Consider the following 21525-nt stretch of genomic DNA (forward strand, 5'->3'; position numbering starts at 1 on the left):
AAAACAGAATAAAATCAATCTCAGAAAAAAACGTTGCAGTAAATGAGATTTTTAATTTGAAAACTGCAAACAGAAAGTCCTACTCTCTGAAGACCAAAGAACTGGTGTGAAACACAAAATACAAGGCAGAGGCATCCCACTGAGACATGCTCTCCGAAGATGTGGACTTTTTATACTGAGCTGAAGAAGCCCTTTTCCCAGGGGTTTGCAAAATTGTTCTAGAAACAGGGAGGAGGCACCAGCTGGAGAAATTGACATACCTGAATGGGAGTGCTTGCTGTGGCTTTATGCCATGAAAGGAAGCTTGGGTCTGTATAAAAGACTGTCTTTTATTTTATTCTAGTGATCTTGTGTAACATCCCTTGGCTGGAAGAAGGCAGGTCAGGGATTTCCCATGGCTGCTCTCTCATCTGGCTCCAATGAGGTTGCATGGCAATCTCAGATGCTTCTCTGAGACCCTAGAGGCCCCAGTGTCCCAGCTAATAATGCCAGCAGTGTGTTCAGGGTGCTGAACTTCCCAGCACACACCAGAGAGTAGCCTTAGAGTAGGGGTGTCGAACTCAGAAACACAGAATCACAGAGTCACAGAATGTAAGGAATTGGAAGCGACCTCGAAAGATCATCTAGTTCAATCCCCCTGCTGGAGCAGGAACACCTAGATGAGGTTACACAGGAAGGCATCCAGGCGGGTTTTGAATGTTTCCAGAGAAGGAGACTCCACAACCCCCCTGGGCAGCCTGTTCCAGTGTTCTGTTACCCTCACCGTGAAGAAGTTTCTTCTCATATTTAAATGGAACCTCCTGAGTACCATTGCCCCTTGTAACTACTCCTACATTTGTACAGTCCTAAGATTACATTCGGCCCTTTGAAGGCAACTGTGAGGCTGATGTGGCCCCCCGCAAAAACAAAATTGACACCCCTGCCTTAGAGGGCACACTAGGGTATTAGTTCACTAATGCCTTCAGCCAGGTGAGGGAAGCCTCCCACTTTCCAGTCCAGTATTTGGTTTAATAGATGCTGGGAGGGAGTCAGGGAGGAGTAGTGATTTACTACAGGCTCAGGGTAAAAGAACTTGCAGGGCCAGGTAAAATTGCTTAAAATGTTGCTTTAAATAAAATGTTAAATTAAAAAGTTGCTTTAAGTACCACTAGGCAAGATTACCAACAGATATAATCAAAATGCCAAAGAAACACTAAGGAAGTTTTATTAGATAGCAAATAGCAAAAGGAAATGTACCTTTCTCTGCACAGCAGGGAGGAAAAGGAACCAATCAATAGAGGACTAACGAAAGTATTGAACAATTAAATTGCCTCTGGCATGGCAAATGAGAACTGTAGACAAGTGTACACATAAAATTCGATTTACAAGGTCAGAAGAGGACTCATGCAGCATGAAAAGAAGTGGTATCAGATCCCGCTTAAGAGATGAAGAATATTTTAACTGAACAAAGATTCCCAGCTGGAAAAACCTATGGAGAACCTATGATCATTTCTCAGTGTTTTTAGCATTTCTCCAAGGGGAAAGAGATCATTCTAAGAAAAAAAAAAAAAAGGTCTGAGCAGGTTTTCCTAAAAGGAAGTTTTCCATTTCAGATTTATATTTCAAAATAATAATGGATGTCAAACAAACTTTATGGAATTTTTAAGACTTCTGCTATTTTTTGGTTTTTAACATTTTGTCCTCTGTTTCACAAATGCTGCTGGGACTGGAACCACTTCATAGTTGTGTTAAACTGTTCACAAAGTATTTACAGCCTAAATAGAAACAGGAAACCTCAGTAATCATAAGGAAAACTTTCTGTTAATCCAGTTACAAGGCTCAGGTTCTTTTTTACTTGCTTATCTACACACCTGTTGTTATCTCTAAGTGGATTTTCCAGGACCACTCGTCAATGGCAGTTGTGCTACCTGGAGACTGTTGCATTTGTTTTAAATTTATTTTAAATATTAACATGACATATCACAGAATCATTAGGGTTGGAAGGGACCTCTGGAGATCATCAGTCCAACCCACTTGCTAAAGCAGGTTCACCCAGAGCAGATGGCACAGGAAGGTGTCCAGGTGGGTTTTGAATGTCTCCAGACTCCACAACCTCTCTGGGCAGCCTGTTCCAGTGCTCTGGCACCCTCAAAGTAAAGAAGTTTCTCCTCATATTCAGATGGAACCTCCTCTGCTTCAGTCTGTACCTGTTGCCCCTCATCCTATCGTTGGGCACCACTGTAAGGGCTCTAGTCCCGTCCTCTTGACACGCACCCTTGAGATATTTGTAAACATTGATGAGATCCACTCTCAGCCTTCTCTTCTCCAGGCTGAACAGACCCAGCTCTCTCAGTCTCTCCTCATAAGAAAGGTGCCCTAGGCCCCTCATCATCTTCATAGCCCACTGCTGGACTCCCTCCAGTAATTCCTTGTCCTTCTTGAACTGTGGAGCCCAGAACTGGATGCAGTACTCCAGATGTGACCTCACCAGAGCAGAGCAGAGGGGAAGGAAAACCTCCCTCGACCTGCTGGTCACACTTTTCCTAATGCACCCCAAGATACTGTTTGCCTTCTGGGACACAAGGGCATAATGTTGACTTATGGTCAACCCGCTGTTGACCAGAACGCCCAAGTCCTTTTCTGCAGTGGTGCTTTTCAGCAGGTCCGCACCTAACCTGTACTGGTGCCTGGGGTTATTCCTCCCCTTGCCCTTGTTAAACTTCATCAGGTTCTTCTCTGCCCAGTCCTCCAGCCTGTCCAGGTCTCGCTGAATGGCAGCACAGCCTTCTGGTGTGTCAGCCCTTCCTCCCAGTTTGGTGTCATCAGCGAACTTGCTGAGGGTGCACTCAGTCTCTTCATCCAGGTCACTGATGAACAGGATTTGACCTAATATTGACCCCTGTGGAACTCCATGAACCAAAGTTCAAATGTTTGTAGTCTTGCAAATGAGGAGATGTACAGTGGACTATGCCTAAATATACACGAAAATTTTTGTCTGGATAGATCTGCTTTTCTGTCATTGTGGAAAAGGTAATCTTGGAAGTACACATCCCTCTGAAGACTGACAGGACTTCCAGTCTTTCAAGTTCAGTTTCCATAGTGCCAAAATAGCAGACGGTAGCAGGCAGCATTGCCATTATACTTAGCAGGTTCAGGATCAAGCCACGGGATGAACTCTGGTTCTGTCTCTGGCTCTAGCAGACAGGAAAGACGGGCTCCTTGTGAGGATGTGACAACTTGCACGTTACGGAAGTGGAATCTTTGATGAGAAAATCCATCTAGTATTTGATGCTCAATATTTAGTCTTACTTATGCAATATTATTATTGTAACTGAGTTTTAGAGGTCACTGCAACTAAGATATGAAGCTTACACAGAAATTAAAATATTTCCTGCCTGAAAACTGGAACAGAAGTCCAGATGGTGTGAAATGGCTTTAGCATGACAGAAAATTGAAAGCAGCTTTCTTTTTGAAGGGCAAAAATAAATTCTTATATGAAACATTACTAACTTCAGCATGTGATGTTTCTCTTTTTATTAAATTCTGTCTCTCTCTCTCTCATCATTATTTCCTATCTCTTGAATTGCCCAAATCTAAATACAGTCAATGGGAAACTAATCTAGACCAAAGCAATTGTAAATGCTTGGAAGATCTCCCATCTTCTACTTCCTACAATGAACTGCTGTCTCAATTTGTGCCCCAGGTTCACCTGGGGTGAGTCTTGGCAGAAGGATGAAAGGGGAGGTCCATGCAATTTAACCTCCACCAGTATCTCCATTTTCCCCCCTGAGGTGAGCATGGGCCCTCCTTGCTTGGGAGCTCTCATTAGCCAAACTATTCATCTGAAAGAGAAGAAATACTCTCTTTCTTTTTGGTTGTGAGCCCATGTATGGTCCAATGTTCTTCTACTTACTGTTGAATTGAGAAGTAGGTAGTTGCACATTAACTATTTGAGCTTCCTATATAGCAAAACTAACTAATCCACACTGGTTTTGTAAAACTTCTTATTACAAAGGATCCAGCCCAGTTTTCACAGCATATTTTGACACAAGGGCCACTAAAACCCTCATCCTATGCACTGTACGCTCAATTAAGGCCACTGGCAACAGGTGCCTGTTCTAACTACTTTTTGTAGAGCCAAATCCAAAAAATCCTGGAGTTGAAAGCTACTGATACAAATGAAAGGTGGATGAGGTGCTAAGCCTACAGTGTGGCACTGGTTTTCCTGACATTTCCCACAGCAATGCGGCAACACAGACATGGTAAAGTGTGGCAACCGGACCATGAGTAATTTCTGCTTGACTCAGTCCTAGGATGGTTTGAAATGATCAGACTGTACCCTGTTGCTAAAGATTACCTTGAAAATGGTAAACATGGCATCAATATTTAATAAGACCCTTAGGGAAATGTGGAGAATTACAGGAAGACAAATCTGCCTTATATACTGAGCAGATTAACAGAAAAAAATTTTTAAAAATAGATAAATATGTTATGAAGGGAATGATTCAACATGGTTTTCATAGTAAAATCTGTTAGAGTTATTTGAAGATATCAACAAACATACAACTAAAGATGAGCTAATCACCAAATCATTTTAACAATGTCTCTCCTTAAAGTGCATTAAAGAAACTAAGCAATTATGAGTATAAAATTAGTACAGTAATAGGAAACGGAATAACTGTAGGACTCCATAAATGTTTCTAAATGACCATGAAAAGAACGTGAAGAATTACGAGACACTTTTTACTTATGATATTGAATTATTCACAGTAGTCAGAGCTAAGTCCATCAAGAGCTGTAAAAAGATTTTATGAGAATATCAGTAAATAATGCAATGTCTCAAGAAATTCAATACTGATAAAAAAAAAAAAAAAAAAGCAATGCAAAATCTACCTTAATTACACATCCACAATAGTGGTCTCTATATTAGCTATTACTACCCAGGAAAAAGATCTTGCAATCACTGTGATTATTTCTCTGAAAATTTCAGCTTAATTCAGGGCAGTGATCAAAAAGCTAGATGGCATGTTAGTAATTACTGGGAAAGAATTAGGGAATATAAAAGAAAACATCATCATGCCAGACTGTCTATGCCTCTGGAATGACAACAGCATCTTCAGCTCTAGTCACATCAGCGCAGAGGGCCCGTTCATAGAGCTAGAGAGGTGTAATAATGGCCAAGAAGGACAAACATACTGAAATACAGAATGGTTCCCATATGGTAAGAACACACGCTTCCAAATAAACGGGAAATAGCAAGTAGGTTGTTTGTGTTGGTAAGGAGCTCTCTACATTGAACTAAGGGGCGAGGGACAAAGGAGGACAATTCCCTGTGCCTGTGGTGGGAAAGATACTGCTGAAACATTAAAATCTCCTTGGGCTGTTAAAGAGTCATCTGCACACCTTATCAGCTCCCATAGGCTGTCTTGAGTTTATGAAGTCTATGGTTATATTTTTGTTCGTAATCTGATTGCAGCTTGCTAACAATATTTTTCCTGCATACGATCAAAGATATATGACAGCAACTTTCCAAAGTCCAGGGAATAAAGGTAAAAAAGTTCACAGCTTTTACAGACTAGATTAATTAAAAAACTTTAAAAAAATCATATTTTAAAATACCAAAATTGTTTTACAGTTGTGGCTTTCCTGAAGTGGATATGGTTTCCGTATCAATCCACAGTGGATTTCACTTTCAAGTACTCATCCATTCACCCCCTTGAGCCATGTAAAGATTTTCCACTAACAAGATCCTTCTGCAATAGATTCCATAGGCTGATTATCCACTGCATGACAAACCTTCTGTTTGTTTTGTGTCCTGCCAGCTTCCTTGGATGCCCTTTATTGCAACACAGTATACTGAAAGGAATAGGAAAGGAGCATAACATAAAAAGAATATGAATAATACTTTCTCTCCATTTAGCAGGTTTGGTCATCTACGAAGAACCAGACTCTTCCACTAGCTGTGGCAATGCTATTTCACCCCCAAACCACGTGGAAAAACAAAAGTGTCATTTCAATTGTAATTATTATTCAGTCAACATTTCTCCTGACTTAATAGCACAGTAAAGACCATTTTCTTTCAAAATATGTCATAATTTCCTGCAGCCACCGATCTATCATACCTTAGCCATTTTGCCTGATGTGTTGCAATTGCCCTAGGAGGGTGTAAATTACCCACATTGTTTACCTGTGAGAAGGAGATCTTGCTAATGGCACCACGTCCATGCCAGGCAAAACTGCATGGCTGCTCCATGGCTGGTGGCCACAACCTCTGGGCCTCCCAGGTGGGGAAGATTTGCAGTGTCCCATTTGAAAAACAGAGCTGTCCCCCAACTCTCTGCTGGGAACACCCTCCTTACCACAACAGCCAAACATTTCTGATTTGGCATGGCAATAAAAGGAGAGCTGTCAATCTCAGTATTTAAGTGCTTTGGGCAAAGCTTGCTACAGGGTGCTAAGGAACCGCGGTGTAGTATGTGCTTTGCCATTCCCTGTGCACACTATGGGCATGGACTCATAGACAACAGTTAGTGGGACATATGAGGAACCCACGCCATTCAGCATTTTGCAGCCCACCTCTACTTCTGTGAGAGCTGGGACTGTACCAAATAATACTCAATTCTTTCTTGTTAAATAGAAGTGAGTTGCTCTCTAGCTCATTAATTCACTTAAGACTACAACTGTCTTTTACTATTGTATTCTTATGTCTCTGTTCTTCAGAAATCATATTCATTTTTGGTAATCAGGCTGGTAATCAAATCCTCCAGTTCCAGACACAAGCTGCCACTCACAAAATCCCTGACGGGCTGGTTGCTGGAAACTGGGAGGATCTGCCAGGGAGAGAAACACTCGGCTGCCCCTGTTCAAGCAGCCACTGCCGGCTGTTCCTACACACCTGATCTCTGCTCTAAATCAGTTCTTACGTTCCATGAGTAAAGCAGATCGGGAAAAATTCTGCAGTAGAAAGTGGAGGGAACACAAGTGATTACGTGAGCCCTGGCCCACGTGTGACCATGCAGGAGTCTCAGCTGCAGCCACCAGGCTTTGGCCTGTGCTTTGTGCATAACCCAGCATGCCTGCTCACACAATTAATAAAATGTCTGGAGAGCTGCTAACCCATTGGTAAGCTTTTCTCTCTCTGGTTTAAGAAATGGTTTCTTTCAAAAGCTTCCTGATTTACTTTTATGATTTCCAGGGTAGGTGTTGGTTGGATATGAAGTTTCTCTAATATTGGGGGAGTGTAACTCAGCTGCTGCAACATGTTCAAACCAGGCTGTGGGGTCTCTGTTGGGCTCCTTTATTTTTAAACTGGTCATATACAGACCTACAAATCTAAATAACGTGGATAGTGAAGGATGAATTGCACCAAACAGCCAAACATGAGCATTTCCATGTGGCATAGCCCCCACCAGATGAGCACTGCATGATGACCCCAGGCAAACTAGAGAAAGGAAATTACTATGTGCAATATGGAGATTTTTATCTGGTGTTCAGTGTCTATTTCCCTAGGTTTCTATTTGATTTTGGCCATATGCCTGCTGTGCCTGTGTGACTAACCCTCTGGGGCCAACCATGGCTAAAGCAATCTTCTCTTTGGATTTATCAAGAGTGAGAAAAGGAGAGAGGGTAAGGAAACACCAAACATTTTGGGGGAGCCAAGTGCTATGGGATTTCTTTCAAGCATAATGATTAACAAATGTTAGCTGACACTTCTGAAACTTCCTTTTTCTAATTCTTGCAAGGACCAGTTTGATCCTGGAATATTAATAGTAACAGTAATGCACTCATGCCTAAACTAATGTAGTATTTGGATGGAAATATCTGCTGGTGTGGGGAACAACTCACATGGCAATGGAGGACCGGGCTAGGTGGCTGGCTGTGCTGTGGCTATGGGGTGATGTGGTGCAGGCAGGGAAGTGGAGGATGATGTGACCCACACGCCAGCACTGTCCCTGCCTGGGCTCCTGCCTGAACATACACTGAGGCATGGCCGGCCTTCCTCAGCGCCCCCTCCTCCAGGGAGGAAAAACGCAGATGCCCAGCCAGGACTTGGCTCTCCTGCCTGGTACAGGACACATAGAAACCATCTCTTTGCTTTTTTTCCGTTATGATGACTTCTCATCTGGCTCACCCCAAAGCTGGGCCAGCCCCTGTGGTGAGTGTCCCTCCATGCGGGAGTCAGCTGCTCCCCTACCCCAGAGCCAAGGTCCTGCTCTGACACGGGCCCCCTGTGCAACTCTGATTCGGGCTGCTGACCAAGAGCTGTGAGACAGTGTGGGAAGAGGCCAGCAATGCAAAATTACCATGTTGGGAATGCCTGGGTCATACAGACAGCAGACCAGCTTTGGTGGAGGGCTGGCAGGTGGCAGCGCAGCACTGGGGAGGCTCCAGTTCAGGGGACTGCGGAGATGGACCTCTCTCCTGTCCAATGTCCACCTGGCTGGCAGAGAGACTTTGGGGTGAGGAGCATGCTCATGCTTACCTTAGGAGTTTGTAAAATCTCTTTTTTTTATAGTGTGTGTTGTGTAATAAATGATCACTTTATGCTTTTGAGTTGTGCATGTCCTCTTTGCAGAGTCTCTTTGTGTCTAGTTAAGGACTCACAAAGAAACTGACATAAAAGAGAGGACATAAAATCTTTTGAGCTAAAACTCACTTGTGTTCACCTTCCCAGCCCAAATTTTGCCATGCTGGTGGGCTAGGTCGTTCATCCAGCTTCGTAGAGCACATAGTTCTTCTCCACAAAGACACAAGAGCCCCATACATGGTCTTATAGTGTCTCTTCTTGGCTGTAGCGACTTCATTGACTAGAGAGAAGATCCTTCTTCCCTTTGATCCCATGGCCTCCAGCCTCTGTTACTCCATCAGACTTTCTAGTGTAAATTATTAATGTCTATGAATTATTTATTCACATTGATGGTCCAGAAATACTACACTAGTAAAAAACCCAGAAGTTTAACAAGTAATTATGAAGAAGCACCCCTGCAGCTACCACAGATTAAAGTTGCCTGCCAATAGCCTGAAGTTACAGGATAGCAACACACCAAAACAACACAAATTGATCTGTGGTTCCTCCGTGCATAACTTTTGTGTGACTCACTCAGTCCAATGATGTCTATGTGTTTAATTTGTGATATTTTGAAAGTAATAAATCCTCATATACTGAAAATGCAAGAAGTGTCTGGTACCTTACTAAGTTAATTTCCAGTCTCTCAAAAAAGTGCGTAACTTCATTTCCTTTTTTATAATCTTCTTTTAAGGTACAAATTAAGTGGGCATCCTCTGTATTCCAGTGCCTTTCCTGTATTTCTAGAAGAATTATTACTGTGTCTAGACAAAAAATTGTGGAATGCATATATAACAAAAATGCCAGGTAATTTACAATAAATGTTACTTTGATTAATCTATTTCTGTATGTCTGCTACATCTAATACTAAAAGCAGCTTCAGTTACGTTTCCTTGATGAACACACCAGAGATTTTTTTTATGGTTTAAGTGTAACAGAGCTATACGTTCTAGAGACCAGTCCTGCACTTGAAGCTTTTGCCCAGAAGGCTGAAGTTAGGAATATCTGGATTCACTAAAAAATTAAACCGCTTTTTTCTTTTTGCATGTTCACTTTTGAAATGGTTTTCTTACCCTTGCAGTATTATTAGTTTAGGATATTGGTTTAGTAGTTCTCTACACATTGTCTTTGTTAGCAATTGTTCTATAAACAAGAGTATCCACCCCGGTGCAGTGATGCATCTCATTTTAGGGTATAATGGCAAAGCGGCTTTCAGTTTATCTAGTTCTCCTATTTGCTTGGTGATTGTGCCTGGTCTTGCAGGGGATTCTTTTTTTATATATATATATATAATTAAACTAAATAAGTCTTCTTACATTATCTATACAAAGAATAGACATTTCATTTCCTCATTCCTGTGATTCGTATCCCAATTTCCTGTACTTCACATGCAGAAAGTAACGCAGCCAGCAGCTTGAAGCTGCAGCCATCGCGCTCAGCCGTTTGCAAGTGCTCAGTCATCTCTTTGGTTCTGGAGGGGAGAGGTTTGTTCCCCATTCTGCTCCACTGGCTGGCAGCATCCGTACCTCAAAATTTCAGATTTGCAATGAATTCCTATAGCTCTCTGTGCACTCGAGTATTTGACTACTTGGTTCACTTCGATTTCTGGACACAGCAGCTCAGTAGACCTACATGATGATAAAATGTATTAGTAAAAGTAGTTTCAAACACATGCTAGGTTTCTTTGCTTCTTCCTGCTCCTCTAGAGACCATCTCCTCGAGCTTCATCTTGACCTTCCCTTGACATCAACTCTATCCTGCAATATTTCTTGTAGCCCTTCACTTCAGTGCTCTGCCAGAGCGATATTTCCCAGCCCCACACTTGTTTGTCTCTCCCTCACAGGTGTGTTTGATTGGAAAATGTGGCTGGGAAATGGGACAGTTGCCTACACAGTGCAGCTGAGTGACAAACACAGGTGTGCAACATTTGACTGACCAGAGAAGGCAATAATTTTGCTTTACGTCATCCTTTATTCTTCTAAACATTTTGACTTATTACATCTTTCTTATAGTGGCAGCTACATTTGAATTTTATCAGTAGCTGCTTGTGATTCTTCTTGGTTTTGTTTTTCTATTTTGGTTGTCTGAGTTATGACTGAAGTGAAATCATATCAACATGTTTTCTTCTTCTTCTCTTATGACTGTTTCAGTGCCTGAAGTTCTCTGTGTGGCTAGGAAAAAAAAAAAAAGAATTAAAAATAAAAAAGATTCTGAAAGCACGATGTTTTCCATGACTTCTAATTTAAATTGTAATTTTGCTAAAAAACCCGCACCAGAATCTCTAGAGTCAATCCTGACCTCAAAACATCTCTGCCTTTCGTACTTCAAATAAAAACTCCTTCTATTTCAAATGAGCTTCTGCTGAAATTCTAATTTGTCGCTTCTTAATCAACTCCTTTTAACTACCCTAATTTTGCATTTTTGATTAGTTTAATCCTTAATCGCCAAGAGCAAAAGGGGGATTTTCCAACAATGAGGAGAGTCCCTAGCAAGAAACAGTTCCACGTCCCAATGTCTGCTAATGCATTTTGTGTCCAAGAGTCACTAAACAAACCACATAAATAGCAGTGGGAGCAGAGACCAGAACGCAGCCAAACTCCAGCCTCTTGCTGCAGAAGTATTTGCTTATCAATGCCCGAGTGCCTTTTTCACTATGCTGGGAATGGCAAGCATATCACTCTTTGTTTTCCTATGTACTGTTCTAATTATTGCTCCACTAGGAGTGCATTTTCTTTCTCAGCCCAGCCGTCTCTCAGGACTGATTTTCATTCAGTACAAATGTTCTCATTAGAAAGACTTAACATGAGGAGAATACAAATGAGAAGATGAGTGCACGCTAAGGACTTACTTATACAGAAACTGTATTGATCAAAGGAACAGCACAGTAAAACACGTCAGTGTGAACATGCTCCTGTTTCCAGGGTTCAAACAAGTTTCCTTTCCCACAAGAATGGTGTGACTCCTTGCTTCTGAAACCAAGCCAACATAATGATTTCACTTAACTGAAATAAAAAGTGCAAAACATTTCTATAGAACATTATGGTATAGCACTAATGAGCTCTTTGAAAGCAAATGTACCTTTATCAGAGATTCCCCCTTATAACTATTGTGAAAACTTATGGAAGAATCAAAACTCTAAAAGGTTTTAAATTAAGTTACTATATGACCACAAGTTAGAACAATTTGCATAAAGCTAAAACAATACTTTATCTAACTGTCCACTAACCACACAGCTGAACCACTTACCATCTCAGTTCTGGGAGGGTGCATCCCTTCGGAATGGCTTTTCTCCGGTGGTTTTGGGCCATCTCCGCAGCCTCAGGACCAGGCAGGTGTCATCTCTAGATGAAGACTTCTGCAAACAGCCACACAGGCCCTCCTCTGACCTCTGGCAGTTCGAATGAGACCAGTGGTGTCTCTGCAAAGACGTCAACCTCTTTGGGATTTCACTGACAACCTCCTACTTCCTCCAAAGGGATCAAAACACCTGAAAGCTACAGCATCCATTCAGTCTCTCATTTTCTCAGAACAAGACAAGATGCCATTATCACTTGAACAGAGACAGAGGGCATTCACAGATAAAAAACTGCTCTGAAAAAGATTGTGCAAAACAAAGTCCACGACTCGAAGCAGAGTGCAGCAACCCTCGAGCTACTGGGCTCCACCTGAGGCAACTGCATTCCCTCCTGGCTCCATGGGGCTGCAGCTGGTTCTACAGGTTGTATTTCATCTGCAGTGAAGAAGTTTCAGTTTACACTTCACTTCACAAGCATATTCTCAGACATAACTGAATTTAAAAAGTAAATGTGTGTTTTTACTAAACTTCAACTTACAAGCTCTATGGAGCACAGTGGCTTTGCTCTTCTATTTTTTCTGCTTGCTGACTACATAAATGTGTAGGATATCCCTCAAGGCTTCTATAAAATCAGAATTCTAGCAAGAATATATGAGTCATGTCTAGACTGACATGAAAATGAAACAGCATCATTCTTGTCACCAGAATGAAGTATGGCTGACACCTTTTGATCCATGACACACTCGTATGGCCTTTAAGCTAAAATAGCTTATGCAAAAGTGTGCACAGTTATAATCAAAAACTTCCATAAATACAGAACATGAAATCTCTTGAATTCTAACTTCCAGATTGTCTAAGCTTACCATGAAGTCGCATTTTACCTCTCAAAACATCTTATTTACTTCAGTAGGACCGTTAGTAGATACAGGGCACTATCCAGTGTGGGTCCCAATATCTGTGTGTCTGGATACAGTGTCTGAGTCTGACCTCAAGCTCCAACCCTTTTTAGATTTATATCACCCTCAGTCAACACAGAAACACTGTTTAGTTTCCCATTCACAAAGATCTTGATGCACTGAGGCAATCTGCTGCATTACTCTCCAAGTACCAGACTGAGCATCTTTATGCCACGCTTACCCATGCTTGGAGACATTGGTTTCCACAACATTCTCTCTTCCTACACCAGAGAATTGCTGCCTGTTGGTCAGAACTCACATGAATTTACTGATCTCTCTGGTCACTCTCTCAGCTTCTCTGATGCACAGCTCAACAGTGCAGGCAATTTTGGCAAGGGCTGCTCAGGTATCAAATGTATGGCTTCTGCAACTTTTGTGCCCTCACCTAGACCAAGCATGGATGTCAGGGACAGTCTGTCAGTGGGTCACAGCAGTCGAAAGTTTTGCAGCCAGCCTGGTCCTGGAAGCTGAGCTACTGCTTTTAAACCTGTCACAGACATCTCTATAGTCAGCAGTGTGGAAATACTCCTGAGTATGAGCAAGCTACAAGGTGGAACTGAAAACAAAACACAGACAAACTTGCACCATCTGTTTTGAAATGCCAACACTTTCCTGGAATAACCTGTGCATCACTACCTCAACACATAACCCCAAAGAAATGCTTAAATAAAAAACAGAATAGATATCTGAAAATGGTTTATGAGTGTGAGGAAGGTGACATATTTGCTCTGGTGTGTGTGGCTCTGAGCTTCACACCTGTCCATGTCAGGTTCAGTCTCTATGCACTTGCATTCTTCAGTGCTCCTCCCACAGCTTCATACAAGAGATTTATGGTTTAATTTGACAGCCAGGCTTCACTACCAGTGGGGGAAAAAAAAAAAGAGAAAGCAAGAAGAAGGGTTGTCGTAAGAGAATGAATCCAGATGCAGGGTTTGTTTTTTTTTTTTTTACCATATTTTGTTTTCAATTTTAAGTAAATTAATAGTGGTGTCTAGTCAAAGCCAGAAATAAAGGCTCCGGTTGGCATTTTAAAAGAAGGTGAATGGTTGAGAAACAAAAGCCCTGTTGACTGTCACAGGTCAAAACGTCTGAAATTCCAAGACAAGTTTCAGTTGCTTGAGCACAGGTATCCAGTGTCTTTTTAGAGGCTCTGGGGTATCCTCCAGCCCACAGTTCTGGATCTAGAAGAACACATCTCCTGTAGGGTTTGTGTCATATTTGCCTGGCCCACTCTGGGGCATTTCAAATGACACTGGCTGCCTCTGTTCATGCCATTACATTCCCTACACTTTATTTTCTCAAAGCTGCTGTTCTTGATGCCATCCATAAGAACTGTGAATGAGCAGAGTCTCTAATAACCAGGTCACCTATCAGAGAGTCTGGAGATAAATTCAGTGATTAATTTCAACAGTTTTACTCGAACTTGAGAACAATGACTGTTACAAGCTGAACAATATAAAAAGGTACTTACTCATGGTAATGACTTGCATGGAGGAAAGGGAGATGACAACCTGAGATTCAGCTAGAATAGAATACAATAAATTGTTTTCCTGTTTTCATAGTCAACTGTCTGGTTTTGTGTTGTCATCTGCAAGTTGGATTTAAATTGCCTGATACCATATGAACAGCTATCTCTGAATGAACTAGTACTCAGTAATGTTTGATATGACAATGGAATTCCCCAGAAGGAGGAAAGCAGCTTCTTTTCTCAGCCTATGGAGTAAGGGAAGAAGGTGGGCTCAGAGAGTCACTGTGCGGGCATGTACAGATCCACTTGTCACAAGTTCGGTGGTTTCATCTTCCGGGCTGACTGCAGATTCAGATTTTTTTAATTACCATTATTCTATAGGAAATTTGAGACTTCTATTAAAGTCAAACTCCACTTTTGATGTTGAAGATACGGAGCTCTAGGAAGTTGTACAAGTATTTCCTTCTAAACCCACACTGCCCAGAATAAAAATTAATCCGTAGAGTTTCAGTTTTGCTATTCAAAATGATAACAACTTGGGACTTACTTATCTGCATTAATTTCTTTACATCATTTCAGCACCCAAGCTCTAGATCAGTATCTTGGCACAACACCTGTAGTCAACTTAATGTCATGATTCATACAAGCAATGTTTCTGTCAATCCAGTTACTTGCAAGTATGTAATTTTATTAAATTCCATTTGGAGACAGGTGAAAACAGACATAGAGTGCAAAGGAAAAATACTTTATTGTGAACATGGCATGTATGAGATACTTCAGAATATACTGTTACATATCAAATGAGAAAAAAAAAACAACAACCAAGCTCGGACACATGAGATAAATGACCAGTGCTTGAAACCAATGAAGAATATGCACACAGCTGTTCTAACAGCACAATTCTGATTTCAGTCACAACATATATTATATAGCTTTTATGATCAGAGGCAATTTTAAACAATGTTTATAAAAAATGCAAATATTGGACCTATTCCTGCATTGTTGTACATCAAAAGCTTCAGTGAATCTTGCAGGTGTGTGGAGGGAACAATGAGAGCAAACCGACACCCTACCTCAGGCAGCAGAAGGTAGAGATGGAGGAAACACCAAAAACAAAAGACAAAAATACTGTTCTACAAAAGTAAAAAGGCAATTTTTATCCCAAGGAATATTAATATTTTCAAGAAAAACCTTAATTGCAGCATCCTGACTCCATTAAAGAAATAAAAGTCTGCCATTGAGATCAGTGGAGCCTGAATTTCATTCTGAAATCTAAAAACATTCTTGCGTTAGTGTAAACATCAGCAGAAACATGGCAGCATCTATACAAGTATTCAAGTGCTGTTTAAAAAAAAAATAAAAACCAGACAGTTTTAACCCAAAATGCCAGTACATATCCAAAAGGTGGATAATTAAAAGAGGGTTTTTTTTTGTTCTGTTTTTTTTTTTTTCAAATATACATTTTAAGTATTTAAAAGCATCCATATTTTAATATTTGTATATCATTGCTAGGGAAGGGATCTATGAAAAAAATCTGAATTATTTGCAATGATGAAGGAAGGGCACAGTGTTTGCTCAGATTTATTTGAAACCAGTGTTTTTCCACTTTGGAATCATGACATACACCTGCACATTCAAGCATGTTTCAATGCAGTGCTGAGGAGTAGCTCTACTTCATCCTCACGAAATACAGTCCTTCTGTGCAAGTATTTCAGCATGATTCCTCATCAGCCATTTACGACCATTCATATATTCAGTAAAAAAGAAACCGAAAGGAAAATTTCTTGAAGAAATCATTGTTGTCTTTAAATAACTTGATGCAATTTTACATCATCGCAATTTACAGTCATGCACTGGGAGATCCAGAGTCAATACAACTTTGCCATTTGCTGTTAGAGTTGTGCCTGTCTTCAAACAATTCTTTGCTAATTTTCATGCGGATCTCGGGACTGGATAACAGCTCCTTTATCTGATTCAGTCTGGATAACAGGGCCTGTGTTTCTCTGTACAAAGCTTCCTTTACTAAGTCTGCTTCATGGTTCTTTCCTAGAGAAAAAGAACAATATAATACATTTTATAACAACAAATGTCATTTAGAATCAATAATGTATGGAGAAAAAGAGATCATATCTGCCTCAGACAGTATTAAGTTCTCAGCCTTTTGCCCATATTGATTTTCTATAAAAAGGTACTTTGTCAAAAAAATATAATTTACATCAACAAATGCTACCAAAAAGTAAAGAACAGTACAGAGTCACATTTACGAGAAACTCCTGCCGTATTACATACTGTGTAATAGCATCTGCGACGAATGTCTGCAGTGGTAATTTTAGCTTGGGGTTGACGGCTGTTGACCGGGACACAGCACGTGCTCCCGCAGGGAGCGAGCGGCCTGCGGCACTGCCAGCCCTCGGGCCCAGGGCACCGCTCCCACTCACGGCAAGGCCTCTTCCACGGCCACTCGTCACAATCCGAAAGGCAAATGCAAAGGGTTAAGTTTCTCTTCAAAAGCAAGGAAGGGACTATTGGTACCAAGAGCCAGTGAAGACTGGAGCCACCTGCTCCACCATTCTTGTCTTTTTTCCACCGTCCATCCCTCCCAGCATTCATCAGGTTTTCAGCAGTGCAAGCACTTATTAAACTGGTAGACAGTGTCCTTCACTTCAGAACAAACTTTTGATAAGAGACTCAGAAAGCAGAGTGCCTGTCACCCAGCACCACTTAGCAAATTTCAGCGGGGAGCTGGGACATGTTTTTGTGGTTATTCTTGGCGGGATATTTGCTCCCGGGCTTTTTGCACAGCGGTCACTTGCTGTTATCATTGTCACTCTCATTCTTACTGCCGCTTGCTCCTTCTTCAGTTTTAACGGGGCTTCCATCAGTCTGTCTGGTTTTGTTCTGCGTTTCTTCTAAATATTGCTGCACAGCCTTCAGCACCGCGTTCTCCACCAGCCTTTTGCTGAGGCTCACCAGCTCCGCATCGTCGGGCTCTGCTGCATGTTTTTCACCTATGCGCCACAACAGACAAGAGAAGGAATTCATTGCCGCGGAAAGACAGTAGCCCTAATTGTATCAGGACCCTCTGTCTGAGCTGGATTTTCAGTTGTTACCTGCCTCTTCCTGATTGTAAAAAGCAATTTCCCCCTCCTCAAGCTCTGAATCAAAAGCGTTTCATGAAGATGTACACAGGATAGCAGATCAAAAATATTTCACTGCTAACGCCATGAGCACCCACTCAGCTTAGAAAAGCAAGTGTGCGAGTTTAGTTTTTTCTGGCCAACAATCACCTGTGACATCTGGGCAAAGATGAAGAACATGGCACACAATTAATTTACATTTTTAGCAGCATTCTTAAATTTAGCTGCCAATCTTGTGCATTTGCTTAAGAAACGTAAAATTTCTATCTATTTATTCAGTATTTGTATTTCAAGAGCTTCTTATGGAAAAACTGACTAAATTTTTTTTCTAAACAAAGCATAAAACTCGGAAAAACCCTCCTCGTCTCTCTTCTGTCTTCTAACTTAAAGATCTGACATCGAAGGAATGCAAGTTCCAGCAGTCTATTCTTAGAGACCTGCTGATAAAAGCAAGAAGCTGGCATCTCCCTGCTTTGTTGAGGGTTCACAGGAACAATCACATATGATGAAATAACTGTATACTTAGTGAGGATTCTCATACATTATTACATGTGTTCTGAAATTGTACTTTTCCATTAATCATTTTCTTAATACACTATATAGCCTACTACAGCATCCTCCTCTTATGAAGAAATCCAGGAAAAGCACATTTTATCGTTCAATTTCCACTGGCCATATAATCTGCCACTTTGTAATTTATTGCACTAGGTAAATAACTGTTTCCCTCCATCTATATTTAAAGCCCATACTTTTAATGTCCTTTTCTGGAGTTAGCATTCTGCAACCAGTAATAAGGAGCTGCTTAGTCACACACATCTGGTGAAAAAGATACTATTGTATGCTCTCAGCACAAAGCTCTGCACTGTTCAATTATCTAAATTTGCTCTTTTTCATAAATGTAAATTTATTCAAGTTTACTAGCACATACAGATTATAGTTCTAAAAGACTTTTCCTAGTCTTCCTATTGGATTGCACAACCTGGGAGTGATTTCATGGATAAAACATAATTCATACAGGGATTCAAGGGGGAGAGGTAAACAAAAGCCTTCATTTTCAGAGCAGTGCCTTTATTAGCTGTTAACATGAGCATCCCACTCTGGAACAGCAAGACAGACCAAACTCTTCCAGTTCTGGGCCTCCACCGCACTGTTACTGTGGGGAAGGGAGAACTGTGCTCTCCAGCTGAAAAGCCATCAGACTAGACCTTGGTGAAGCATTTCATTACATTTTGGAAAAAAGTTTTGAAAAATACTCAAAAAATATTTTAAAACACAGCTATGGGAATAGGTTTGACTAAAACAAAATTAAAAAAAAAAAACAAGAAAAAAAAAGAAAATGTTAAAAATAGGTTTGGCATCTACAAGAAGAACCATTTTAGGTTAATACATGAGTCTGAGAGAGGCACAAGCACTATTCCCAAGACCACTCAAACTGCTACATACTCCAGGTTCTCTGGTCTACTGCTTTCCTTCACTATCTCCAAAACTTGGGATTAAGCCTATCCTTTAACTTGCTTGGAGGAGAGACTTAATTCAGGCTCTTATCTCTCAGAAGAGCTAAGATATATACGAGCAGCATCTCCTCCCAGCTTTTATAAATTCATGCCACATGCTCTTTTGAATGCTGCCCTTTGATTCCAAATTTCCTTTGCTTTTATTGAAGATGCTCAACAAAATCTTTTGGTTGCTCCAGTCTATTTATTCAGTTAAAAAAAAACAAACAAACAACCAAACACTGTGGTTTCCAGTTGGAGAGTTTCTTATTTTTCAGAAATAGTTACTCACACAGCTCTAATGATTTATCCATGCAGGTCTGAAGAAAATCAATGGGAAATATGGTGCTAAGCCACTCTGACACTTGACCCTACAGTACTTAATATGCAGAATATGACTAATCAGTCACAGGGGCCTCCAGATACTACAAAAGAACAGTGACTATATTTACTCTGAGTGTAATTTTACATGTAGTACCTTATGTATTATTCTTACAATCTAAAAAAGGACAGAGCTCATCTCATATTTTCTGCAAAACAGTTCTCATTTACATACATATGTATAAAATCTATATATCTACTATTGCATTTAAAAGTTCAAATTAAGTAGACAGTTCACTGTGTTACTAATTTCTCAAGCATGAAAAAAGTCAGGCTACTTAAAATGAGCCTTTTAAAAGTACAGTTTATATAGCTACAGAAGAATGTTTTGCACTTTTTTGGTTATTTTTTTGTTCTTAATATTTTGAGACACTCATGGCTCACCAAGTCTGGAGTGGAGTCTATAGTGCCTCCTAAGCTAACTCTGCGTTCCCACTGGGCAGACATAGAGGGGATGTGACTGATGCGTGCACATCCCCATATGAAGAGCGCCCTTGGATTTATCCATTCGGCCACCTTGGCCGACTGGCGCAGGGGGCTATAGAATTCACTCACGCTCTGCTTATAATTCGCAGAACCCCTAAATGGCAGTTGTGTGAGTGCCTGTGCAATGCTGAGGTTCGTTGGCAAGGCAGTTGTACACTACTGCATCATGCCTATTCATGACTGTTGACAAAAAGAAATAGGTCGTGTAATTATAACAAGTATTGATTATCTCTATTTACTTGAATATTTAACACACATATATGTCCTGTTTATATCTCACTCTACATGCTGCATCTGCTGCTTGCCTGATTCTTAGACATATACAATTATTTCGCAGCAGGCAAATGCTTCTTTGTGTAGACTGTCTTATGTTTTGGAAATTACCAGAATATCAGTAAAAAGCCATTGCAGATAATGAATGTTTCTGATTTAAAAGAGAGATTTACAAGTTCAGAATTGCTTTGTTTGTAAACTCTGTTCTGAAAAGGGAACAGATATACCAGGTGCACTGTATATGTATCTATGCTGTGCCTCTCAGTATGGACTGTGCCACTACTTTATTTCTGTGCCTGTAAACAAAAAGCTTCCACTGCCTTCTCCTGCGTGTAGCTCAGAATAAAAATGAAAAAAACACTTTCATTTTGTTTATTCCAGAATTCTCTTCTATAATTTTTTGAAGATGAAAACAAATTCATACTCTACAAATATATCTCAATGCATCCAGGCTAAGCAGTGCTTTATATTACTGGAACTGAAGCATAGCTATTGTCCTGAAATGACCACCATTTTTTACAAAAGGGAACTATCAACTGCACAGAATTATTCAAAAAGGGCTTTATGATCCTACCGTGTGCTGCCAGCAGTTATGGACATGAACCAGATCCCTGCAACCAAATCCAAGTTTGGATTCAAATTCACTGCTATATCTCTCTGTTGGACTAGGTTTACTCTCCAAGTCTAAATCCCTTACACTTTAAAGACTGTGATCTGGATTTCGGAAATACTGCATTGGAGTAAATCAGACAGAGTGGACCTGGTACAGCACTTTCATGGTCCTGTGTCAACAGCCTGTTTTAAAGCCCATGTCAGTATCTCAGATTTGGAGAGAGGCAGGAGAGTTACTTGAATCACTCTCCTGTTTATACTGCTAGTCTATTTTTTTTTTTGTGAGAGATTTAATTGAAAGAACCAACAGTGGATCCCTTTTACAGAAAAAGCCAGTTATACAAACTTTTACCAGCTACACTCCAAGACAACATTCTGCAGTCCTTGCCTCATGGCCCCAACACGCTGGGTTTTGTTTTTCCTTCCAACAATCTTTCACAATAAAATGATACCAACATGGTGCAAATTATAAAGGAGACCCTTGGTATTTTGAATAGGTGACTAAGACCAGCTGGGAAGTCCATACTCTGGCAGCAGAAGTTACAGTCTGCAACCTGGGGAGGGCTGTGGTAACAGACATTTCTCCATCTACCTTTTGATTCATCGGTTTTGTAATACTGTTTTTAGAAACTCTAGAAAGAAAAAAAAATACAAGGGACTCAGTCTTTCAAAAACTAAATGTTAACAAATACCTTCCCGGAAAACTTCATTTTTCTACTTAGAAAAGTACTGCTGTGTACATGGAAAGCTTTCATCCGAAGACTCCCTTTCTATAGTGACACCTTGGTAGCTCCACCTCACAATAATCCCTCACTATACGACAACTGACTATTAACCCATGCCTGCCTGCAGCCTGTGGAACATCTAGTTTTTGCTACA

At 40.7% G+C, this 21525-nt stretch overlaps 2 protein-coding genes across 2 annotated transcripts in view; both read right to left on the reverse strand.

Annotated features, from left to right (window-relative positions):
- Positions 1-14988: 14988 nt before the first annotated feature.
- LOC309437226 (A-kinase anchor protein 7-like) overlaps positions 14989-21525 on the reverse strand; it is a 90262-nt gene continuing 83725 nt past the window's right edge. The window contains 1 exon segment of the mRNA XM_082047365.1: positions 14989-16310. Coding sequence (XP_081903491.1) covers positions 16111-16310 — 200 coding nt within the window. The 3' untranslated portion in view covers positions 14989-16110.
- The window catches only part of LOC309437229 (A-kinase anchor protein 7-like), a 28075-nt gene continuing 22853 nt past the window's right edge, over positions 16304-21525 (reverse strand). Inside the window, exon 2 of the mRNA XM_082047369.1 lies at positions 16304-17272. Coding sequence (XP_081903495.1) covers positions 17070-17272 — 203 coding nt within the window. The 3' untranslated portion in view covers positions 16304-17069. The remainder of the gene's footprint in view (positions 17273-21525) is intronic.

Source organism: Streptopelia decaocto, assembly GCF_964273445.1.
Source record: "Streptopelia decaocto genome assembly, chromosome: 3".
Lineage (NCBI taxonomy): Eukaryota > Metazoa > Chordata > Aves > Columbiformes > Columbidae > Streptopelia > Streptopelia decaocto.